At 48.9% G+C, this 26654-nt stretch overlaps 1 protein-coding gene across 1 annotated transcript in view; it reads left to right on the top strand.

Moving 5' to 3' along the window:
- The window catches only part of LOC139059024 (collagen alpha-1(II) chain-like), a 1291347-nt gene that overhangs the window by 1122964 nt on the left and 141729 nt on the right, over nucleotides 1-26654 (top strand). The window contains exon 40 of the mRNA XM_070536814.1: nucleotides 15072-15271. Within this exon, the coding sequence (XP_070392915.1) occupies nucleotides 15072-15271 (200 nt within the window). The remainder of the gene's footprint in view (nucleotides 1-15071; nucleotides 15272-26654) is intronic.

Genomic DNA, 26654 nt, shown 5'->3' with positions numbered 1-26654 from the left:
ATGCTGCTCGACGACATCATCCAGCTGTCGAAAAGCCCACGGGCATCTCTTGTATTCTCGCTGACGAAAAACGACTCAACCCTGCGTTTCTGCGTCGATTATTGTCGGTTGAACAAGATCGCAAAGAAGGATATATACCCTCCCGCACGCATAGTGATGCATTGGATGCGCTGTGCAACACTGAGACCTTCTCGCTGATAGATCTCAAGACTGGCTATTGGCAAATAGAAGTCCACGCGAGGGATTCTAAGAAGACCACCTTCACGCCAGAGGGCCTCTGTGAGTTCAAGCTCATGGCACTTTGACTGTGCTCGGCACCTGCAATGTTCCAGCGCGTTAGCAGGGTTGAAGTTGCAGGCCTGTCCAGTCTACTTGCACAACGTCGTCGTCTTCGCCGGAAATTTCGACGATCACCTTAGGCAGCTTGGAACAGTACTACAGACAATTAAGTCATCAGGGCTCACTCTCAAGCCGGAAAAGTGGCGCTTTGTTTATGATAACCTTGTGTTCTTGGGCCACCTCATCAGCAAATCTCGAGTCCACCCTAATCTGCAGAATACATCTGTCATAACTGAATTTGCAGATCCAACCGAAAAAAAGGAGTGCGCAGATTTTTTGCCTTCTGTGCCTATTAGAGGCGCTTCGTCAAGAAGGTCGAGTTTAAGTGGGGAACGCCGCACATGTAAGCATTCCAAGAGCTTAAACGACGCCTAGTCACCACTAGCACTCGCCTATTTCGCTGAAGCCGCAGCCACCGAAATACACGCTGATTTAAGTAGCCTAAGCCTCGGCGCCATCCAGCCCACAGGAAAAACGGATTTCCGAGGTTCATTGCTTAGGCTGGTCGGTCGGTTCCCAAAGCGGAAGCGAATTATTCTACGGTGGAAAAAGAATGTCTTGCGATCATTTGCGCTAGTACAAAATTCCGTCCTTACTTTCCCGGCAGGTCCTTCGAAGTCGTAAGCGACCACCACGCCTTGTGTTGGCTGGCAAAATAAAGGACTCTTCAGAATGCCTCGCACGGGGAAGTCTCAGACTCTATGAATTTCATATCGCTGTCGTCTACAAATCTGGACGCAAGCACTCTGATGTCAACAGCCTATCACGCGCCCCCGTTGACCTCCCACCGCAGGACGACGAGGATGACGATGCCTTCCTTGGAACAATACGCGCGGAAGACATCGCTGAAAAACAATGTGCAGACGCAAAGCTACAAAGCCTCATCAAGTCCATGAATACTTTGTTTAGCGCAAAACGACAGAGACAAGAAAGACGACAGGACAAGGCGCCTTTCTTGTCTCTGTCGTTTTGCGCTAAACAAAGTATTCATGGATTCGCACCAACTAGCCCGCCAACGCATTGTGCTGAATCCTCATCAAGTATTTGGAAGGCAACATCAACGTTGTCCCTAGGGCATTTAGGCGAGGTTTGTCTTTGATTTTCCTACTGAACGACGTCCTCATAAAAAGGAACCCCCCATACGCGGAAACTGCCTTCTCGTTGTGCCTGCAGCATTGTGGCCAGCAATCCTGCACGTCGTGCATGATAATCAGACATCCGAGCACCTTGGATTTTTGCGTACACTCGCAAGGACACAAGAGAAGTACTACCGCCCGCGACTCACAACAGATGTCACTTGTTACGGCAAGACATGCCGAGACTGTCAGCAACGCAAGAAACCCCCCAAAAGGCTACGAGGACTGTACAGCCAAACGAGACTCCTTGCTGACCATTCCAGTAAACCGGGATGTTCCTCGAATGTCACCGAATATTTTATCCGTCGTGTGTAGTCGCCGAACATTGCGTAAGGTGATTGTATGTGCGACGCCAATTTTGTAGTAATTTCTGGAAGACACGTGGGCACCACCGATTATTCTGGAACATTCGATGCCCCAGGTATAAAAGCAGACGCCGGCCTCGGCAACTCGGCTGCTTCGTTGGCAGAGGTACTTGGCGCCATCTATCAGGAGGGCGGAAAAGCAATTCCTCTTCCCTTGCACGGCCTCCTAGATGGGCGCTTGCACGCGCCGGTTCAGGAGCCCGTGCCTTTTGCCCTTTCTTTCAACTCCTCTCTCCTTGCCCTCCATCGCAACTCCCTCACTTTTGACTGTCTCCGCACCCGCCCTCTGGCCTGGTGTCCGCTTAGCCTGCGGCATGAAGTTTCATGTTTCGTTATATGCTGTTATCTGGAAGCGTGCACTGCTGTGCATTGACCGGCGTGGGCAGTTTCGTCAGTTCCGTGGTCCTCAATAGCTCTGTGGTTGTGCTCTTTGATGTTTCACCCGTTTCACGACTCGCACCACTCGTGCATCGTGCAGGAATGCACAAACATCTCAAAAACAAGCCCTGCAAGTTTCTTCCGGGTGCCTAAAGACAACAGGTGAGCGCGGACCCCAGGGCATAAGAAGACGCATGTACACGACCACGGCCCTGAGCATGTCTGTGTTCCATTAGTCTCCGGACGTCGTCGCGCCTTGATTGTGCTACAGTTCCCTCTTACCGGTAGAGAAAGTTGACAAATAGACGTTCCTCCTCATTGTCACCTGGTCTATGATTTGTGTTTTCCTGTGCTAAGTCTTATTCTGCAACTTCAGTAACTCGCCCAGCTTTCCATTCCGCCCTCAGTGCTTTTTCTGTGTCACCGTTCGACAAACGTACTAAAAGCTGAAAAATTATGGTTTGTGCTTATTTATTATCTCAGTAACAGCAAAAAAAAAAAACCGCGCGAGCAACTTTCATGTGTAGGGATGATACGCTTTTTTCTTTCTGGAAAGCATGACCATTGCAAGTGTCCTATATACAGATTTTTGCAGTTCGGGATTTTTACACAAGGGATGACTTAGTGCCTTAAGTGACGTAATACTGCTGCTAGGAATTACATTTGTGGTGAAAGAAAAGCTGTGTTGTTGGCTGACTTCACCTGGTCTTTGATTGAAGAAGAGGCCTTTCTGCGAATGTTTTATATGGGCTCCTGCAAAAGCTGATTACATCCCGCCCCCCTTGCCACCATTACACAAGTTGTAGCCAAGTACAAAATATGGTGACTTTATTTTTTATTATTTATTTCATAATACCCCTAAAGGCCCCCGAAGGGGTATTACATAGGGGGTACATATACATGAAAAAGATGTGAGCTTTGCGCGTTACGGAAAAAAACAACAACTGAAGTATACAAAAGTTATACAAAATTTTTACAAAATAAAACACAAAAGTTATACAAAAGTACGATAATTAGCAATAATGTGTAGTTCCGCTTTTAGTACAATGTTATTTTTGTTCTGCCCTGCCTTTTTCAATTTGTTCAGCAGCAATGAAGATGTCACGTATTTCATATACTTGTTTGCAGGTTTATGAGTAAGTACCTTTTTTACATGGCGCTCAAGAAAACCGTCTTAGCATTTTATTCTATATTTTAGTTATCTTGCGTGTCATTGTTTTTGCCATTACCAGTGAATTTTCCTATTCTTTTGTTGTCATGAGTATGTCATTCACGTCGTCCAGTTTTGTGCAATATCTCAATGAGTATACCCGGAGCTCTCTGGGCACATATCAGAAGCTCTTCTACACTTTGGTCTTTAGGTCATTATATAAGAATCATTTATATGTGTGCGCGTGAAACAGCCTTCGCGTTTCCTTGATTTTATTTTTATTTCTTTTATTTTACTGTGTGGGAACTTTCGTTTTGTATAGTAGTCATGCACATGTAATGCGTTCTTCGCTTTTGTTCATTTTCTGAGCGTGTTTCATGCCAGGTTATGCGAAAATATTTCTTTTCGGAAACACAAGTCAATAAAACGAGGCCAAAGATCTGTTGTGTTGGAAGTGGAGTTTATATAAGTTCTGACATCAACGCCATATATATATATATATATATATATATATATATATATATATATTGTTACGGTGAAGTGAGGGAAGAAGTTGAATTGGACTAGAGAGAAAGACGAAGTCTGGCAGTTGCCTGAACGCGATATCCATCATTTGTAACTATACGTTATTTTACACTCGTGAGCCTGCTTTCTTCCCGCAACATTTTAGTGGAAGGTGCGGGGTACAGCTACGGAACTTCGCCGCGGACGTCATCTACCTGCTGCCGCAATGGCAAATCAACCGACACAAGCGACAACGCCTCGGCAGCCCGTGCCAACGATCATCCTCACTCACCCACGGGAACCGGGAACATTTTGTGGCACGGACAACGCCGACGTCGAGGACTGGCTTACGATGTACGAGCGAGTGTGCGACAACAAGAGGTGGGATCCTACAATGATGCTTGCAAACGTAATATTTTATCTGAGGGGAACTGCGAAGCAATGGTGTGACACACATGAAGCTGACCTGACGAGCTGAGATGTCTGCAAAGACAAAATGCGAGACCTGTTTGGCAGACCTGTCGGTCGTCAGCTGGCAGCAAAAAAAGAACTTGCGTGCCGCGCTCAGACGTCCACAGAATCCTATGTCGTGTACATACAGGATGTGCTGGCCCTCTGTCGCAAGGCTGATGACAACATAACCGAGTCAGACAAGATTGGCCATATATTGAAAGGTATTGCAGACGATGCCTTCAATCTCTTGATGTGTAAGGATTGTGCCACTGTGGATGCACTTATTAAGGAGTGCCGGCGCTTCGAACAAGCGAAGGGCCGCCGCGTCACTCAAACTTTCGACCGGTTGCCCAATACCGCCGCGACATCTTCTTGCGAAGACCCGCCGCGGTTCGTTCAGCCCACAGGACCGGAAGAAATAACGCGCATCGTTCGCCGTGAGCTTGCGGCCATGGCCCCGGCTCCATTTCGTTCAGACTGTCGGGAAAGCGTACCCGTTATCTCCCTTATACAAGCGGTCGTTCGGGAGGAAATAGCAAGTTTGGGCATTCCATCTCTCTGCTCGGTCCGCCATACAAACACCTACCAAATTTCTCTGATCGCTCGCTCCCAGACGCAAAGCTTTCCACCACTCCCTCGCAACCTAGCTGAATGGCGCACAGCGGATGATAACCCCATCTGTTTTAATTGTTCCGGTATTGGACACATCGCCCGTCATTGCCGCAACCACTGGTCGTCGCCTCCTCGGTGGTCGTCTCCGAGTCACTACCGCCAAGTACCAGACAATCGTACTTTCTCGCCGTATACGCCGACTAGGAACATCAACGCCGACAGTGCTCCACCAAGATCCAGCCGCTCCCCGTCTCCGCAAGGTCGTAGGTCCCGTTCACCTCTCGTTCACCGCTCTTCGTCCCCTTCTGCAACCGGTCGCTTCGCTTCGGGAAACTAGGCGGTGCAGCTCCCGGAGGTGAAGCTGCAACTCTGACCCAGCCCACAAATCCTCTGTTGACCCTGCCTACATGTGCAAACCTACTGGACATTGAAGTTGATGGCGTTCCTATTAGATCTCTCGTTGATACAGGAGGGCAGCTTTCAGGTATGAGCGCTGCTCTCCGCCGAAGGCTCAAAAAGGTTCTGACCCCCGCCGTACCGTGCACCGCGCGAGTCGCCGATGGGAGTACGTCAGCTGTCCTTGGAATGTGCACAGCACGTGTGACCATTCGAGGCCATTATACCGTTGTTCTATTTATCGTCCTTCAACACTATTCACATGACCTAATTCTCGGCCACGACTTCCTTTCGAAACACTCTGCCCAAATTGACTGCTCCGCAGGTGTAGTACAGTTGGATCTGCCGCTTCCTGCCGACGCAACCACTGGTGCTCCACACCGCTTATGTTCCGCTGAATATGCAAGGCTGTCTCCACACGCGGCTACTAATGTCCTGCTGACGCCCTGTCCTCCCGTACCTGATGGCGAGTACGTCATGTCGCCGCTTACTGACGTGGTTTTGTCGCGTAATATTGCCCTACCGAGCACCTTAATACGGATCCGCGAAAACTGCGCTCGCGTGCCCATCCTCAATTTTGGGTTTTCGTCACATGTGTTGGCACACGGCATCGCCATAGCGCATATCACTCCTTTGGAAGGATTTCAGATTTCTTTTTTGACCTCTGAATCTTTCCTCAGTACGAACGGACCTTTCTCATCCACTCCTTCGTACTCGACGCCTACGGATGATGTTTTCTAAGATGATCGCCCCCGACCTTCATTCCCAGCAAACAACAGCTCTTCGTCACCTCCTGTCATCTTATCGGGACATCTTTGATTTGGACGACCGTCCACTTGGCCAGACATCTGTTGTCACGCATCGCATCAACACCGGTGACGCCAGCCCCATTCATAGGCGGCCATATCGTGTCTCGGCAACAGAAAGGGCCATCATACAGAAAGAGGTAGGCAGGATGATGGACAAGGACATCATTGAACCTTCCAGTAGCCCGTGGGCATCACCGGCTGTCTTAGTAAACAAAAAAGACAACTCGTGGCGCTTCTGCGTTGACTACCGTCACCTCAACCGGATAACAAAGAAGGACGTTTATCCCCTGCCTCGCATTGATGACGCTCTTGAGTGCCTTCATGGGTCCCAATACTTTTCATCAATTGGCCTTGGCTCCGGCTATTGGCAGATTAGCGTCGATGAAATGGACGGCGAGAAAACCGCCTTCGTCACACCGGATGGTCTGTACGAAATTAAAGTCATGCCCTTTGGATTACGCAATGCGCCAGCTACATTCGAGCGCATGATGGACTCTCTCTTGCGCAGCTTGAAGTGGTCTACATGCCTGTGTTATCTCGACGATGTGATTGTGTTTTCGCCAAACCTTGGGAGCCACCTGCGACGCCTCACAACCATACTCCCCGTGTTTCACAAGGCTGGCCTTCAGCTAAACTCCTCCACGTGCCATTTCGGTCGCCGTGAAATTAACGTGCTTGGTCATCTCGTAAACGCTGCCGGAATCCAATCTGATCCACAGAAAGTTCACACCGTGCGAAATTTTCCTGTACCTTGTTCAATGAACGATGTCTGTAGTTTTCGGGGCTTATGCTCTTCTTTCCGGCGATTTGTGAAAAATTTTGCCGACATCGCTCACCCTCTCACTGACCTTCTTAAGAAAGACGCCTCTTTCTCTTGGGGACCACTACAGGAGAAAGCCTTCTCTACCCTGATTGAGCGGCTTACAACTTCCCCGATTCTCTCACACTTTGACCCTACTGCGCCCACTGAAGTACGAACTGACGCGAGTGGTCATGGCATCGGCGCTGTCCTCGCTCAGCGTCAACAGGGCCAAGACCGTGTCATCGCTTACGCTAGCCGCCTTCTTTCCACGCCCGAGCGAAATTACTCCATTACTGAGAGAGAACGTCTCGCGATCGTATGGTCGGTCGCGAAATTTCGACCGTACCTTTACGGTCGGAGCTTCTGCGTTGTAACCGATCACCACGCCCTCTGCTGGCTCTCCTCTTTGAAGGACCCAACTGGACGACTTGCACGTTCGGCATTGCGCCTGCAAGAATATACAATTTCTATTATATATAATCCCATGGATCAACCGGACGATACCGATGCAGACTCGGACATCAGTGTTGTGTCCCTCTCCGGCTTCCTCCATATTGGCGACGAGCAGCGCAAGTATCCTGTTCTTCGAACGCTTATGGAACGCCTAAACTCCTCGCCCAATGACCCGTCCCTTCGCATGTTCACCTTGCGCGATGGAACTTTATACCGTCGCAGCGTTCGTCCTGATGGCCCGGAGCTCCTCCTAGTCGTCCCCAAGCACCTTCGACTCGCTGTGCTCCAGCAACTTCATGAAGCTCCTACTGCTGGACACCTGGGCGTCACTCGTACTTACGACCACCTGCGGCGCCGCTTCTTCTGGCCCGGCATTTATCGCTCTGTGTGCCGTTATGTCGCTTCTTGCGACCTGTGTCAGCGCCGGAAGACGCCTGCTATGCCTCCCGCTGGTTTGCTTCAACCAATTGATATACCTACAGAGCCCTTCTTCCGTGTGGGCCTCGAACTCCTTGGTTCGTTTCCAATTTCTATCAAAGGAAACAAATGGATTGCTGTAGCAACCGATTGTGCCAGTAGATATGCCATCGCACGAGCGCTGCCAACCAGCTGCGCTACAGATGTCACCGACTTCTTACTAAAAGACGTTATCCTGCACCACGGCGCCACTCGCCAGTTGCTGACGGATCGCGGCCGCTACTTTCTATCGAAGGTCGTTGATGATCTGCTCCGCTCCTGTTCTCCAGAACATCAGATTGCTACCGCGTACCACCCTCAAACGAACCGCCTCACCGAGCGACTCAAACGCACACTCACTGAAATGCTCGCCATGTACGTTTCCAACGATCACCGCGACTGGGACGTCGCTTTACCACACGTCACTTTCGCATACAACTCGTCCCGTCACGAAGCTGCCGGAGTTTCACCATTTTTTCTTTTCTATGGCCGCGACCCCACCTTGCCTTTTGACACGTTGCTACCTTCCGCAGTACAGTCACCCAGCACTGGTTACGCTCGCGATGCTATTGACTTAGCCGCCCAGGCCCGAGATGTCGCCCGTCATCGCCTCAAAGTCTCGCAAGCTTCTCAAAGGCGACGCTACGACCTTCGGCACCGAGACCACCATTTTTCACCTGGTTCTCTTGTCCTTCTCTGCACGCCTTCACGTCGCGTTGGCTTGTCGGAAAAACTACTGTCCCATTTTTCTGGTCCGTACCAGGTCTTGCGCCAACTGTCCGACGTGACATACGAGATCGCCCCAGTCGGTCCGCCTTCAGTGCCTCCCAACTTAACCAGCGATGTTGTTCACGTCACCAGGCTCAAGCCCTATGTCCCTCCATTAAGTGAGGCTGTATAACTTGCACCGGGATGGAGCTACCCCGCCGGGAGGGTGATGTTACGGTGAAGTGCAGGAAGAAGTTGAATTGGACTAGAGAGAAAGACGAAGTCCATCCATCATTTGTAAATATACGTTATTTTACACTGGTGAGCCTGCTTTCTTCCCGCAACAATATATATATATCATCAGCTTGGTTACACCCACTGCAGGGCAAAGGCCTCTCCCATACTTCTCCAACTACCCCGGTCATGTACTAATTGTGGCCATGTTGTCCCTGCAAACTGCTTAATCTTATCCGCCCACCTAACTTTCTACCGCCCTCTGCTACGCTTCCCTTCCCATGGAATCCATTCGGTAACTCTTAATGGCCATCGCTTATCTTCCCTCCTCATTACGTGTCCTGCCCACGCCCACTTCTTTTTCTTGATTTCAACTAAGATATCATTAACTCGCGTTTGTTACCTCACCAAATCTGCCATTTTCTTATCCCTTAACGTTACACCTGTCATCGTTCTTTCCATACGTCGTTGCGTCGTTCTCAATTTAAGTAGAACCTTTTCATAAGCCTCCAGGTTTCTGCCCCGTACGTGAGTACTGGTAAGACACAGCTGTTATAAACCTTCCTTTTGAGGGATAATGGCAATCTGCTGTTCATGATTTGAGAATACCTGCCAAACGCACCGCAGCCCATTCTTATTCTTCGGATTATTTCAGCCTCATGATCCGCATCCGCAATCACTACCTGTCCTAAGTATATGTGTTCCCTTACCACTTCGAGTGCCTCACTACCTATCGTAAACTGCTGTTCTCTTCCGAGACTGTTAAACATTACTTTGGTTTTCTACAGATTAATTTTTAGACCCACCCTTCGGATTTGCCTTTCCAGGTCAGTGAGCATGCATTGCAGTTGGTCCCCTGAGTTACTAAGCAAGGCAATATCATCAGCGAATCGCAAATTACTAAGGTATTCTCCATTAACTCTTGTCCCCAATTCTCCCCAATCCAGCTCTCTGAATACCTCCTGTAAACACGCTGTGAATAGCATTCGAGAGATCGTATCTCCCTGCCTGACGCCTTCCTTTACTGGAATTTTGTTGCTTTCTTTATGGAGGACTACGGTGGCTGTGAAGCCGCTATAGATATCTTTCAGTATTTTTACATACGGCTCGTCTACACCCTGATTCCACGATGCCTCCATGACTGGTGAGGTTTCGACTGAATCAAACGCTTGCTCGTAATCAATGACAGCTATATATAAAGGTTGGCTATAGTCGGCACATTTTTCTATCACCTGATTGAGAGTGCGAATATGGCCTATTGTTGAGTAGCCTTTACGGAATCCGCCCTGGTCCTTTGGTTGACGGAAGTCTAAGGTGTTCCTGATTCTATTTGCAATTACCTTAGTAAATACTTTGTAGGCAACGGACAGTAAGCTGATCGGTCTATAATTTTTCAAGTCTTTGGCGTCCCCTTTCTTATGGATTAGGATTATGTTAGCGTTTTTCCAAGATTCCGGTACGCTCGAAGTCATGAGGCATTGCGTATACAAGGTGGCCAGTTTCTCTAGAACAATCTGCCAACCATCCTTCAACAAATCTGCTGTTACCTGATCCTCCCCAGCTGTCTTGCCCCTTTGCATAGCTCCGAAGGCTTTCTTTACTTCTTCCGGCGTAACCTGTGGGACTTCGAATTCCTCTAGACTATTCTGTCTTCCATTATCGTCGTGGGTGCCACTGGTACTGTATAAATCTCTATGGGGAACCAGCGCTGGATAGGCGGTGCGTCGAAAAGAGTACGTTGCACACCGCCCTGGCGACGAAACGTTGCATATTCCAGTGTCACATCCATGAAGAAAACCCTAAACTTGCCTGACCTTTCGTTGCGTCGAAAGTCATCTCGCCTCAGCCTTTTTCATAAAATATATTATTATAACAACGAGATGAAGGACGTTTTGTTTCATCCACCTCATTACATTTCTTCAAGGACCGATCATCGCTTCAAGGTGGGGCTACCTTCTTGTCCCACAAAATTGTGTAATGACTCTTTTGTTCCTAGAACAAGTGTCGCATGGAACCACCTTCCCTCCACAATCGGCAGCATTGCTGATGACCACCAGTTCAAGATCGCTTTACAAGACGCCTTGTAATACTTCTGTTTTTTTGTTTGCTGCACGTCTTGCCATTTCTTTCCCACTCCTTTCTGTAGTGCCTTTGGGCCCTGAAAGTATTTTAAATAAATAAATTAATAAATAAATATTCCAGCCGCTCGACCACACGACACGTCCGCGGCCGTTTCATAGTTCGCACATATGGTTCGCATATTTCCGTTTTCGCACCGCGTCAAGTGGACAGTTTTCGTAAAGAAGCTAGCGCCATTAAGTGAAGAAATGACGAAAGAAGATTTTTAAGCTTTATATATTTTTCACAGTGTGTCGCGGCGAGCACGTGCGCTTATTTAACGGTTGCGCAATGTGCCGTTCCCACGCTTGTGTGGCAGCCTGCCTTGCAAATCTAGTAGCTACGGCGCTGGTCTTGCTGCGCTATGGTTTCGGAATTGTTAGTTGGCCTGAAGACATCCCATACTTGTCTGGCTAGACATAAAAAATTTTGATATAATAATAATATTTGGGGTTTTACGTGCCAAAACCACTTTCTGATTATGAGGCACGCCGTAGTGGAGGACTCCGGAAATTTTGACCACCTGGGGTTCTTTAACGTGCACCTAAATCTAAGCACACGGGTGTTTTCGCATTTCGCCCCCATCGAAATGCGGCCGCCGTGGCCGGGATTCGATCCCGCGACCTCGTGCTCAGCAGCCCAACACCATAGCCACTGAGCAACCACGGCGGGTTATAAAAAAAAAAAAAAAAAATTTTTTTTTTTTTTGATGTTACCTCGCCACAGCAGTCAATGGAGAAGAAAGCTTTATCGCATCAGCTTTCTTTCTTCCTTTCTTTCTTTCTTTCTTTCTTTCTTTCTTTCTTTCTTTTTTTCTTTCTTTCTTTCTTTCTTTATTGATTTATTTAAGACAATGAACAGATTGTCTTAGGGGACACGGCTAAAGGCAAAACATTTGCCTGACTAGGCTGTGCCACCGGTACATTGGCAGCAACATGGCAGTGGCAGGCTTTCAGGAGGTCACACCTGAAATTAAAGTAGTACACATTTTCAACACTTGAGTACACAATTCGCGTAAGAAGAAAGAAAAAAAAAGGTTAAAGTTTATACAGTTTTCTAATCAATTGAAGCACAACAACGACAGGAAAAAAAAACGTATGTATGAAATTTTCCATACCTGTAGCTGAAAGGTTAAAGTTTACACAGTTTTCTAAAAACTACAACAAGAAACATGAACAAAATTTTCTATACCTGTAGTTCAACATTTCTATTAGTCTTCGGATAGTAACAATTCATTTACCGTTTTCTTAAAGCTTTGCTTTGAAATTCCAGAATTTAGCAGGTCCAATACCAAGGGGTAGTCGTTCAGAAGGTTAGGAAGCTGAACTGCTAGTTTTTGATCTCCGTATTTCGTTCTCCAACGTGGTTTTCCTATCAGAGTTTTTCTGAGGTTATAGTTTGTCGTTCTGCCATGGTATTTACTTTGGAAGGAACATTTGTCTTCCCACAATTGCCGTGAAATTTCGAGGGATAATTTGTAAGTGTGAAGTTTTGATGCTGTTAATATTTTATATTTGTTATAGTATAGTTTAGTGGTATCAGTACGTTCTAAGTTACCTATCGAGCACAGTGCGCGGTTTTGGAGTGTTTGAATTGATTTTAAGTTAGTTTGTGTAGTGGTTGACCAAACTAGCAAATAATACGTTAATCGAGAATGTATAAGCGCGTTGTAAATATTGCGCTGCACATTTATCGGTAGCAAATATCGCAACCTATTTAGCGCACCGACAGCACGAGCGATATTTTTTCTAAGAACGTTTACGTGCGGTGACCAGGACATATTTTCATGGAATATAACTTCTAAAAATCTGGCTGTTGTTGCCTGTTCGAGGTTGACCTTCTGAAAGTGGAGTGCTATCTGAGGGTGGATTATTGTTCCTTTTGATTTAAACACTAGATACTTAGTTACTGATACTGACTTAGTTACTAGATACTGACTCCGGCAAGCAAAGGTTTGAGTGCTCCGCTGTTTGATCCGTAACAACCTTGGCTGCATTTAGCACTTATTAGATAAATTTACCGGATGCATCTCAGCGCCGAGTCCTCATCCGCATGCGCATTTTTAAAAACACATAGGCGGCTTAGTCGCGCATGTGCCGGCAGTATGCGCACACAACTCGCATTACAAGGCAGCTTCCCTGCCACATAATTCTTGGCAATGAATGGAAACTATTTACCTTTCGTATCGTTTGCTTGGTGTGGTGGCATTGGAAGGATCTTGCGAATGAAAAATGGTTGGTAAGCATGCAGGATGGTGCATTCTATTGCTCATTTTGTTTCCGACGAAATGCCGACTGCAGATTCTGCTGTTTGGTACTTTCTGCCATGGCTGACCGTCTTCACTATCGAATAAACCAAGCACACACGCGAAATTCAATTTAGAAACCGACAAGACGGGAACTTACTCCGCTCGCCTGACTGCTTGGATCCAACGCCGCCTCCGTTCTTGTTCGTAGGGTTTAGATTGAAAGACGCAGAAGGAAACATCCTCCCTCATTCTGACGTAGTTGTGACACTTGTATACGCAACAGTACCATCGGCGTCCTTTTGTTTTCCTTCGACTTTCAGCGCACGCAACGCTGCTACAGCACTAATTTTCGTCCGCGGGAGCGGCTGCATTGTGCACGTTCTGACCGCCAGGGTGGCGCTGCAGGCTTCGTGAAAACTCCAGCGCTGGTTCCCCATAGATTTCTACAGCCACTTGAACTATCTCATCCATATTACTAACGATATTGCCGGCTTTGTCTCTTAACGCATATATCTGATTCTTGCCAATTCCTAGCTTCTTCTTCTCTGCTTTTAGGCTTCCTCCGTTCCTGAGAGCCTGTTCGATTCTATCCATATTATACTTCCTTATGTCAGCTGTCTTACGCTTGTTGATTAACTTCGAAAGTTCCGCCAGTTCTATTCTACCTGTGGGGTTAGAGGCTTTAATATATTGGCGTTTCTTGATCAGATCTTTCGTCTCCTGCGATAGCTTACTGGTACCCTGTCTAACGGAGTTACCAGCGACTTCTATTGCACACTTCTTAATGATGCCCACAAGACTGTCGTTCATTGCTTCAACACTAAGGTCTTCTTGCTGAGCTAAAGCCGAATACCTGTTCTGTAGCTTGATCTGGAATTCGTCGCTTTTCCCTCTTACCGCTCACTCATTTATCGGCTTATTATGTACCAGTTTCTTCCGTTCTCTCCTCAGGTCTAGGCTAATTCGAATTCTTACCATCCTATGGTCACTGCAGTGCACCTTGCTGAGCAGGTCAACATCTTGTATGATACCAGGGTTAGCGCAGGGTATGAAGTCTACTTCATTTCTAGTCTCGCCGTTCGGGCTCCTCCACATCCACTTTCGGCTATCCCGCTGGCGGAAGAACGTATTCATTATCCGCATATTATTCTGTTCCGCCAACTCTACTAATACCTATCCGCTGCTATTCCTAGTACCTATGCCATATTCCCCCACTGCCTTTTCTCCAGCCTGCTTCTTGCCTACCTTGGCATTGAAGTCGCCCATCAGTATAGGGTATGTTGTTTTCACTCTACCTATCGACGATTGCACGTCTTCATAGAAGCTTTCGACTTCCTGGTCATCATGACTGGATGTAGGGGCGTAGACCTGTACAACCTTCATTTTGTACCTCTTATTGAGTTTCACAACAAGACCTGCCACCCTCTCGTTAATGCAATAGAATTCCTGTATGTTACCAGCTATATTCTTATTAATCAGGAATCCGACTCCTAGTTCTCGTCTCTCCGCTAAGCCCCGGTAGCGCAGGACGTGCCCGCTTTTTAGCACTATATATGCTTCATTTGGCCTCCTAACTTGACTGAGCCCTATTATATCCCATTTACTACCCTCTAATTCCTCCAATAGCACTGCTAGACTCGCCTCACTAGATAACGTTCTAGCGTTAAACGTTGCCAGGTTCATATTCCAATGGCGGCCTGTCCGGATATATATATGCATATATAGATATAACGTAGGTTCAGGACCGTGCTTTTTGAGGGCAGGACATTCCAGAGCAACTTGAGTACGTGTATCCTAGTCTCCTCCGTTTCTCTAAGCGTTCAAATGAAACCTGACGCGGCGAAAATTAGCAACTTCCTGTTGACAACATGAAGGCGTCGTGTTCAGGGTGTTTACTTTTGGACAAATAGGGTACTCCCGGGCCAAAAGGACCAGCGGGACGAGACGGATCGCAGGGACCGCCAGGCCCTATGGGCGCCCCGGGTCCACGAGGGCCCCAGGGAGAAGCCGGGAAGCCCGGATCATCCGGAAACCCGGGACCACCCGGACCTCCGGGACGGCCTGGAGAGCCCTTCGGCTATGACGCTGCAGCGCTGCATGCCATTATGGGGTGAGTGAATGCGTGCCATTTTCGGCAAGTTCTCGGGGGTTCATCCTTGACACTGCTGCTGCTCTAACAGATGCCTTTCAGCCAGGCACATTCCCTAGCAGCATCCAAATGGCAAGAAACACCGTCTCTATAAAATATGTAACATGCATTGTACCCCGCAGGGGCGTCTGCATCAGCAGGCGTTTGGTGTGTTGCGACACCACATACCCGAGCATGCGAGGGTTGGGCCCTCCCGCGTGTAGCTGTGCGCGGCTTAGCATTGTCTGTGAAAAGAGGATCCTGGGTAGAGCCGATGCCGGGTATTTGGACCTTTACAGCCCCTCGGTGGCGGCAACACAACTCTTTCGCCTACGCTTCACGTAGACGGCACCTCCAAACTGACCTGCCCGGAGGAAATCGGCAGTTGCCTTTTCCTGTCCTCCTCTTCAATCTTCGTCTTTCTCTCTCTCTTTTAATCATTCATGTCCCCTCTTCACTTCTACTCACTCCAAGCTGTCTGGGCGGCAAGGGTGAACCTTGTGTGGGGAGCCAACCTTGGGTATGCCATATTTGGTTATAGCAATGTCGTACAACTTGTGTTTGTAGGACGTGTGTCTCTAGGTCTTGCAACGTCCTCTTGTTGGGCTCCACGGTGGGTGGCTGGCGTTGCTGCCGAACAATTTGCCTTTACATATGGAAAACTCATACCCTCCAAACTCTTATCGCCCTCAGAAACGAGGGCGCAGCGAAGAAGTTTTCAAGATATTTTTTGGCCGAAACATTCACCATTTACAAGATTTAAGTTTATACATTCGGAGAAAAAAAAAGACAGTAAGAATGATCTCATGTTTTCTCCTTGCAAAGACATTTACTGAAGCTCCTGGCCCCGGTTATAAGGTCTCCATGTTGGCAAGCGGCGATCTCCTTTTAGAACTCCAGGAAAATAAAAAGTACGAAAAACTCTCTGATGTAGTATTTTTCAGGAGTAGTCCAGTGACGTTCACGCCACACCGCACAATAAACACCACCCGCGGAGTCATTTCTGATGCAGATCTCATGGAGCTGACTGAACCTGAAGTACTGAAGGGCTGGAGCGATCAAAATGTGATCAATGTCAAGAAAAAAAAAGATGATGCGCGATGGCTAGGATATTGAAACAAAGCACCAAATGCTAACATTCGTATCAAGTATGCTACTTGGGACCATTGAGGCTGGGTACATAAAGATTCCAGTCAGACCGCAAATCCCCAATCCTCTCCGATGCTTTAACTGTCAAAGATTTGGCCACAGTTCACAGAACTGCCGAGGCCACCAGACTTGCGCTAAATGTAGTTCCTAAGAACACCTATCTGACAATTGCGAGATTGCTCCACACTGCGTGAACGGTGATGAGGAGCACGCCGCGTACTCGCGGTCCTATCTATCATGGAAGAAAGAAAAATAAATAGTCGCAATCAAAGTTAAGCTGAAGCGGTACGCCGGAGTGTAGCATTCCTGCCAAAGAACAGTTTTGCCGAAGTGGCGCGTTATGGGGCAGCGCCACAATGGCCTCCGGCGGCTGTCCGTCCCACACAGTGAGGCGGCAGTGACGCCTGCTCCCCGCTGCCCCGGCAGAAAAAGCAATCTACCTCTGGGATTGTGGCATCAAAGGTTTGGTCTATTGAGCCTAGGCTTTCACACCAAACGCAGCGCTCGCAAGAGCGCCTGTGCAGCGCCTCAGAAGAGGCGATGGACACAACAAGCCAGACTGCGCCGCCAGTGCCTAAGGAGCGGCGAGATTCTCGCCATGGCTCCAAAAAAGAACAACACCGCATCACAGTACCTGGAAAGGGCACTGTGAGCTAACTCCTCTTAAACACACAACACCAAAACCACATCCAACATAGGTACAGAAATAGTAAACTGGAATGTAAGAGGGCTCCTCCACAATCTCGATGAAATTAAAGAACTCCTACATGAATATAGTCCTAAGGTGATGTATGTTCAAGGACCACACCTCAAACATACGAAAAGTTATTTTCTCCGACAGTACGCTATTTTTCGTAAACACCACGATGCCTCTGTCGTGTGGTCCGGTGATGTGGCTCAGTTGACAAGGGTGTTGCCTGCCGGGAATTAAGTGCGCCCCTAGAGGCAGTTGCTGTCCGAGGGGTGTTGTGTAACAAGCTCGTCGCTACTAGCTCTAGATACATTCCTCCGAGTTACCAACTTCAGAAAACAGAATTTCAAAACTATGTAGGTGAACTTCCGGCGCGCTGCATAGCTGTCGGCGACTTAAACACACATAACACTTTGTGGGGAGACTGTCATGGCGACGCGAGAGGTCGCCTAACTGAAAACTTTCTCTTTTCCTCAGGAGCATGCATCATTAATAAGAAAGAGCAAACGTACAACAGTGCGGCACATAACACGTACTCATCCATAGACTTAAGTATAGTAATTCTGTATCTTGGCTTGACCGTTCTAAAGAACCCTTTTGCGAGCGAACATTTTCCAATTATCTTAAACCTAACGAAGCAAGATGGGTGCTCGCCATTTTACACGATGGGACTTGAACTTCACCAACAGGCAACTGTTCCGAGAGCTGACGTATTTAGGCGGACATAACATTGCTGGTTTTAATGTAAACGATGCTCTTGCATATCTGACAGGTTTCATTATTGACGCTGCAAATAAATGTATCAAGCAAACTAATGGACTGGCAAGTAAAGGTCACATCCTATTCTGGAACGACGAATGTCGGAAAGCACAACAAAATTGAAATAAAGCCTGGAGATTGCTTCGAAATTGTCGAACCACCGAAAACCTTATTCATTTCAAACAAGCCAAGTCACAAGGCCGGAGAACACGTCGAAGTGCAAACAGAGAAAATTGGGATAGGTAAATTTCTAGTATAAATTCGTACACGGATGATACAAGAGCATGGAATAGGGTAAATAACTCAATAGGTCGGGAGTCACATTCCCTACCGTTAGTAAGTAGCCAAGGTGATAGCTTCAAAAATCAGGTGGGCTGTCTAGGCCAACACTTTCCACATATCTCGAGTGCATCGCACTATACGGAAACATTTTGAAGACTCAAAGAAATGGGCGGTTAAGAACGGTTTCAAAGTGTACACTAAAAAAAGTACCTGCGACCTCTTTTCAAACAAAAGAGGGGTAACACCACTGCCTAGTATTACGATCAAGGGAGACCAACTCTCTGGGAGCAGCAAACATAAATACCTGGAAATCATTTTAGACTCAAAGCTCACGTTTATTCCTATTCAAAATCTGAAAATAGAATGTCTGAAAACAATGAACCTTCTGAAGTTTCTGTCACGCACTACACGCAGTAGTGATCGAAAGTGCCTTCTGAGCTTATGTAACACTTCTCCGCTCCCGCCGTGATTACGGAGCAATAATTTATGATTCTGCAACACCAAGTGCATTAAAAATCCTAGGCCCCATCCACCGTATGGGTATCCGTCTCGCGACCGGTGCTTTCATGACAAGTCCAACCCAGAGCCTCTACGTAGAGCCAAATCAGTGTTCACTTCATCTGATGCGGTCATATAGCAGTTTACGTATTTTCTTAGACCACAATCGAACGTTGAACATGCTTGTTTTTAAACCATAAACGACATCGCTGCTGCTACGCTCTTCCATTACCGACCTGCAGTGAGGAAGCCGTTTGCTTTGCTGGCGAGGAACCTCATTGAGGAAATAAGTGTTTCACGTATTGAACATTGTCCTATGACTCAAGCGAAACGTTTACCAGTTTACCACCGTGGCAGTGGCAGTGGCAGCTCATAAACTGTGATATGTCGTTTCTAGATGTCACGAAACATGCACCAGAGGCACATAATAAAATGAATTTTTCAGAACTCCAGTATAAGTACTCTTGCACTGAGTTTTACAGCGGTGCTTCTAAGTTGGATGTAGGGTTTTCTTACGCAGCAATTGCCCCATCTTTCTCAGAATCCGCCACACTGCACCCGGAAACTAGTATACTTACGGCAGAAGCCCATGCGCCATTGTGGTCAGTGAAGCATATATTGAAACCAAAACTTTGAACAACAGCCATATTTACAGACTCTCTAAGCGTCGCAAAAGCCCTGAAATCACTCTGTAAACACAAAAACCCTGTAGTTATTGATCTCTGTTACGATGTGAGTAGAGCGTACATATCTAACCAGCATATGATTATATGCTGAGTACCTGGCCATAGAGGCACGTAGGGAAACGTTCTATCAGACGAAATCGAATCGAATTAAAGGCGTTCATAGGACCTGGGCACAAAAAATCAGTTCGTTGTATTCATGTAAACTGTCAGTCGGCGAGAAACAAGACAGCTGAACTTTACGCCATGTTTAGCAGCCTGGATCTGGAATTTGATTTTATTATGCTGTCAGAAACTTGGTGCCACCAGAGCTCGTTTCCCTGCCGGCTCCCGAACTATGATTATTTTATTCGATCCAGAACTGCTTCACGTGGCGGTGGTGTCTGCATGCTAGAGCGAAACAGCCTCAACGTGAAGTTTGTTGAGGAATTTTCCTGCGTCACTAATGATTATGAAGTGCTGTCGATCATTCACGCGCGTACAATTTACTCGGTATTTTATCGTCCACCGAATGGAAATTCCGATTATGGTTTGCTCTTCCTTCAAAGGCTTCTTGAACAAACTTCCGATTTCCAGTACAATATCATCATTGGTTGTGACTTTAATATTTCTCTTTGTGTTAACACTGTCCTGAGGCGTGATATTGAGCTATTGTTGCACTCTTTTGCCTGCCGTAATGTCATACGTTCTCCTACTAGAGTCACTTCTGATACTTCAACATGCCTTGATTTGTTCTTCACGAATTGCGGTCAGGCTGATACTAAATCTGTTGTTCTTTCATATTGTCACGTGGTAGTGACGGTGAAGAAAGAAGCAGTACGGTGGAATACAAAACTAGGTTTTATTGGGCGAACCTGTGCCCACAAAACAGGCTACACTTATAGCACAACGAAAGCGGCGAACACGCTCGGCGATCGTCGAAAATCTGATCAGCGGGTCAAGCGCGTCGGCTTTTATAGATCAGTCGTCGAATGTTCCAGATTAACTGATGGGACCCGCGTCTCTTCCACAAAGTTCTACACCATTCGTGTCACGCGATGAAATCTGATAACACAAGGTTCGGCGACAACAGACACGCGGATAGAAGCGTCGATAACTTTCCAGAAACGTCGGATACATGCAGGCGCGTCCCTCGCTCTGCGATTACAGTTGTTAAGCGGCGAAACGTGGTTGCGCGATAAAGATAAGTACACGTGTCATTACCCCCCTCTTAAAAAGCATCGACCCGATGCTGCAAACAAACGAAAGTAACAAAGAAAAGAACTCGTAGCAAAGAAAACAACAAACTAAGGAAGGTCATCAGCGTCCGTAAAATGGTTTAAGGCGCACCACGTGGACCACTTCAGATCGTGCGCGGCGCCGCTGTGAGTGCGAAATGCCGTCTGGCACGACCTCATAGTCTAGAGCGCCAATACGTCGGATGACCTTGTAGGGTCCGAAATAGCGTCGCAGCAGCTTCTCACTGAGTCCTCGCCGGCGTATCGGGGTCCATACCCAAACATGGTCGCCGGGCTGGTACTCGACGAAGCGTCTTCGGAGGTTGTAGTGTCGGCTGTCGGTACGCTGCTGGGTCTTGATCCGTAGCCGGGCGAGCTGTCGGGCTTCTTCGGCGCGCTGGAGATAGCTAGCGACGTCAACATTCTCTTCGTCAGTGATGTGGGGCATCATGGCGTCGAGCGTCGTCGTCGGGTTCCTGCCGTAAACCAGCTTAAACGGCGTGATCTGTGTTGTTTCTTGCACCGCCGTGTTGTAAGCGAATGTTACGTACGGCAGGACGGCATCCCAGGTCTTGTGTTCGACGTCGACGTACATCGCTAGCATGTCGGCGAGGGTCTTATTCAGCCGCTCCGTAAGGCCATTCGTCTGCGGGTGGTAGGCCATGGTCCTCCTGTGCCTTGTATGACTGTATTTCAGAATGGCTTGGGTAAGCTCCGCTGTAAAGGCCGTTCCTCTGTCGGTGATGAGGACTTCTGGGGCGCCATGTCGAGGCAGGATGTTTTCGAGAAAGAATTTCGCCACTTCGGCTGCGCTACCTTTCGGCAGTGCTTTAGTTTCAGCGAAGCGGGTGAGGTAGTCTGTCGCCACGACGATCCACTTATTTCCGGTTGTTGACGTCGGAAAGGGTCCCAGCAAGTCCATCCCGATCTGCTGGAATGGTCGGCAAGGAGGCTCGATTGGCTGTAGTAATCCGGCTGGCCTTGTCGGCGGTGTCTTGCGTCGCTGACAGTCTCGGCATGTTCTGACATAACGGGCGACGTCGGTGGTCAGGCGCGGCCAATAATACTTTTCTTGAATTCTCGATAGTGTCCGGGAAAAACCGAGGTGTCCAGCGGTCGGATCGTCATGTAGGGCGTGCAATACTTCTGGACGAAGTCCTGACGGGACAACAAGAAGGTAATTGGCGCGGACTGGTGAGAAGTTCTTCTTCACGAGTGGACTGTCTTGAAGCGTGAAGGAAGATAATCCGCGCTTAAATGCCCTGGGGACAACGTCGGTGTGCCCTTCCAAATAATCGACGAGGCCTTTAAGTTCCGGGTCCGCTCGTTGTTGTTCGGCGAAGTCTTCCGCGCTTATTATACCAAGGAAGGCGTCGTCATCCTCGTCATCTTGCGGCGGCGGGTCAAAGGGGGCGCGTGATAGGCAATCGGCGTCTGAGTGTTTTCGTCCGGACTTGTATGTTACAGTGATGTATTCTTGTAGTCTGAGGCTCCACCGTGCTAGCCGTCCTGAGGGATCCTTTAAATTCGCTAGCCAGCACAAGGCGTGATGGTCGCTGACGACTTTGAATGGCCTGCCATATAGGTAAGGGCGAAATTTCGCTGTAGCCCAAACGATGGCGAGGCATTCCTTTTCGGTTGTAGAATAATTACCTTCCGCTTTTGACAACGACCGGCTAGCGTAAGCTATCACGTGTTCATGTCCATCTTTTCTCTGGACCAGGACGGCGCCGAGGCCTAGGCTACTGGCGTCAGTGTGGATTTCGGCATCGGCGTTCTCGTCGAAGTGCGCAAGTACGGGCGGCGACTGCATGCGTCGTTTGAGTTCTTGAAATGCCTCGGCCTGCAGCGTTTCCCACTTGAACTCGACGTCACATTTAGTTAGCTGCGTCAGCGGCTCAGCGATGCGTGAAAAGTTCTTGACAAATCGCCTGTAGTAGGCACACATGCCAAGAAATCTACGCACTGCCTTCTTGTCGATGGGCTGTGGGAACTTTGCTATGGCAGCTGTCTTCTGCGGGTCGGGGCGGACTCCAGATTTGCTGATGACGTGGCCTAAAAATAGAAGCTCCTCGTAAGCGAAGCGGCACTTTTCCGGCTTCAGAGTAAGTCCTGATGTCCTGATGGCGTCTAGTACTGTTGCCAGCCGCCTAAGGTGAACGTCGAAATTTTCAGCGAAGACGACGACGTCATCCAAGTATACGAGACAGGTCTGCCACTTCAATCCTGCTAAAACCGTGTCCATCACGCACTGGAACGTTGCAGGCGCCGAGCACAGTCCGAATGGCATAACCTTGAACTCGTAGAGGCCGTCTGGGGTGATGAAGGCGGTCTTTTCGCGATCTCTTTCGTCGACTTCTATTTGCCAATAGCCAGACTTGAGATCCATGGACGAGAAGTATTTAGCGCTGCAGAGCCGATCCAATGCGTCGTCTATCCGTGGGAGGGGGTATACGTCCTTCTTCGTGATCTTGTTCAGACGCCGATAATCGACGCAGAAACGTAGGGTTCCGTCCTTTTTCTTTACCAGAACAACAGGGGATGCCCACGGGCTTTTCGATGGCTGGATGATGTCGTCGCGCAGCATTTCGTCGACTTGTTCTCTTATAGCTTCACGTTCTCGCGCCGAAACTCGGTAAGGGCTCTGACGGAGTGGTCGAGCGCATTCCTCGGTGATTATGCGATGCTTGGCGACTGGTGTTTGTCGAATCCTCGATGACGTCGAAAAGCAGCCTTTGTATCGTCGGAGCAGACTTCTCAGCTGCTGTTGCTTAATCATAGGGAGATTCGGATTAATGTCGTAGTCTGGTTCGGGAACCATGGTCGTCGGGGTAGATGCGGCGGAATCCGATAGGACAAACGCATTACTTGTTTCCAGAATTTCCTCGATGTACGCGATCGTCGTGCCCTTGTTGATGTGCTTGAACTCCTGGCTGAAGTTTGTCAGCAACACTTCCGTTTTCCCTCCATGCAGTCGAGCGATCCCTCTTGCGACGCAAATTTCACGGTCTAGCAGGAGGCGTTGGTCGCCTTCGATGACACCTTCTACGTCAGCGGGTGTTTCGGTGCTCACCGAAATAACAATGCTGCAGCGAGGCGGGATGCTCACTTGATCTTCAAGCACACTCAAGGCGTGGTGACTACGAGGGCTCTCCGGCGGCATTGCTTTATCTTCCGACAGCGTTACTGACTTCGACTTGAGGTTGATGATTGCGCCGTGTTGGTCCAGGAAGTCCATACCGAGAATGACGTCTCGTGAACACTGTTGGAGGATAACGAAGGTGGCAGGGTAAGTCCGGTCATGAATGGTTATTCTTGCCGTGCAGATCCCAGTCGGCGTGATGAGGTGTCCTCCAGCGGTGCGAATCTGAGGGCCTTCCCATACGGTCTTCACTTTCTTCAACTGGGCGGCGATGTGTCCACTCATTACGGAGTAATCGGCCCCTGTGTCGACTAAGGCAGTGACTGCGTGGCCGTCGAGAAGCACGTCGAGGTCGGTAGTTCTTTGTCTGGCATTGCAGTTAGGTCTTGGCGTTGGATCATGGCTGCGTCGTGTTGAAATGAAGTTGGAACGTCGCGTCGTCAAGTCGTCTTTCGTCGGTGTAGTTTTGGCTTCCAGACTTCGTCGGGACGGCGGCGTGTCGTCATTAGGTCGTCGAGATGGTTTCTTCGTCGTCTTCGTCGGCGGCGGAGGATCTTCGTTAGTTCGACGAACAGCAACCGCACCTCCATCGGTTGCTGCTTTTAGTTTTCCGGGTATGGGCTCGCTGACCGGCCCCGGGCTGGGCCAGTGTATGGTCGGCGCTGCGGCGACAGGTAGCGGCCTGGTGATGGCGAACGGGACGGCCGTCGAGGGCTCCACTGAGTAGCGGCGAGGTAATCGGCGATGTCACGTGGGCGCTCGCCAAGCTGTGGACGCGGCGCGTTGACGGCGAAACCTCGCAGTCCCATCTCCCGGTACGGACATCGTCGGTAGACGTGACCCGCTTCTCCGCAGTGGTAGCAGAGCGGGCGGTGGTCAGGAGCACGCCAGATGTCCGTCTTCCTCGCGTAGGTGCGCTGGACGACGGGTGGTCGTGCTGGCGGCGGCGGCGGCGGCGGACGACGAAACTGTGGCGTGACAGGGCCCTGGCGCGGTCGCGGAGGGGGTCCTTGACGGCGTGCGACGGCGGCGTAGGTCATCGCTTGCGGCTCACGCTGCGGCGATTCAGGGGCTACTCCAAGTTGTTGTTGGAGCTCCTCACGCACGGCGTCGGCAATCGAAGCCACTTGAGGCTGTGATGATGGGAACAGCTTTTGTAGCTCCTCCCGCACGACAGCTCGGATAGTCTCGCGTATTTCGTCGGCGGCGAGTGACTGAACTCCGGCGTAGTGGGTAGAGCTTGTATGGCGGTTGAATTGCCGGTTCCGCATTTCGAGTGTCTTCTCGATGCTGGTGGCCTCGCGAAGGAACTCTTCTACGGTCTTCGGTGGGCTTCGTATCATTGCGCCGAAAAGTTCTTCCTTCACACCGCGCATGAGAAGGCGGACTTTCTTCTCCTCAGGCATATCCGGGTCGGCATGGCGGAACAGACGTTTCATTTCTTCCGTGAAGATGGCGACGTTCTCGTTAGGTAGCTGCACTCGGGCGTCCAGCATGGCTTCGGCCCTTTCCTTGCGCACGACGCTCGTAAAGGTGCGCAGGAAGCCGGTACGGAAGAGGTCCCATGTCGTCAAGGTCGACTCCCGGTTCTCAAACCACGTTCTGGCGGCATCTTCTAAGGCAAAGTATACATGCCGCAGCTTGTCGTCGGAGTCCCAGTTGTTAAAAGTCGCGATTCGTTCGTAGGTCTCCAACCAGGATTCTGGGTCTTCAGTCGCTGCTCCATGGAAGGTCGGTGGGTCCCGAGGTTGTTGTAGGATAACGGGGGACGCTGGGGCAGCCATTGGGGTTGTTTTGACCACGATCTTCTTTGTCGACTCAGGTAGAAGTCCGTGCTCTGGGGGCAGTCCTTGCAGTCTGCGGCTAGCACGCTGGTCTTCGGCGATGTTAGTTTTGTCCTCGGGCTTTGGGCTTGGATCGCGGCTTTCCGGGGGCGTTCGGTACATGAACGCACAAGCACCTCCACCAGATGTCACGTGGTAGTGACGGTGAAGAAAGAAGCAGTACGGTGGAATACAAAACTAGCTTTTATTGGGCGAACCTGTGCCCACAAAACAGGCTACACTTATAGCACAACGAAAGCGGCGAACACGCTCGGCGATCGTCGAAAATCTGATCAGAGGGTCAAGCGCGTCGGCTTTTATAGATCAGTCGCCGAATGTTCCAGATTAACTGATGGGACCCGCGTCTCTTCCACAAAGTTCTACACCATTCGTGTCACGCGATGAAATCTGATAACACAAGGTTCGGCGACAACAGACACGCGGATAGAAGCGTCGATACCTTTCCAGAAACGTCGGATACATGCAGGCGCGTCCCTCGCTCTGCGATTACAGTTGTTAAGCGGCGAAACGTGGTTGCGCGATAAAGATAAGTACACGTGTCAATATCACATCAGCGACCACATGCCATTTTTTTAGCTGGAAACGTAAAACAAAAAATAAAAATAAATGTCTTCCTATATCTCAAACCATCACCAGTGATAACCTTGACCGTTTTCGAGAAGTTGTAAAGTTGACTGGAGTTGTGTTTATTATTCTCAATGTGCTGGCACCGCGTATGAGCTGCTCATTGTATGAGCTGCTCATGTGTTATCAGAAACATTTCCCGTTCCGTCCACGAAAGCCTCGCGCTTCCCGAATTCGCAAACCGTGGGTCACGAATGACCTGTTTAGGAAAATTAAAAAGAAAAATAGGCTCTTCAACCAGTTTATTATTTCAAAAAATCCTGGTGATTTGAAAACGTTTAGGTCCTTCCGTAACCGGCTTACAAAACAGCTACGTACGGCTCGTACCTCATATTTTAAAAAGAAATTTTTAAGATGCCAAATGATGGCCGTAAAATCTAGCAGTAGTTAAACACATTAACAAGCAGAGAACCGTATCATACACCTGAGATGCACATTGTCATTAACGGTAAGGAAACTTGTACTGGTGCGCTTCC

The sequence above is a fragment of the Dermacentor albipictus genome, chromosome 4 (genome assembly GCF_038994185.2).
Source record: "Dermacentor albipictus isolate Rhodes 1998 colony chromosome 4, USDA_Dalb.pri_finalv2, whole genome shotgun sequence".
NCBI lineage: Eukaryota > Metazoa > Arthropoda > Arachnida > Ixodida > Ixodidae > Dermacentor > Dermacentor albipictus.
This window is presented reverse-complemented; position numbering and strand designations above follow the sequence as displayed.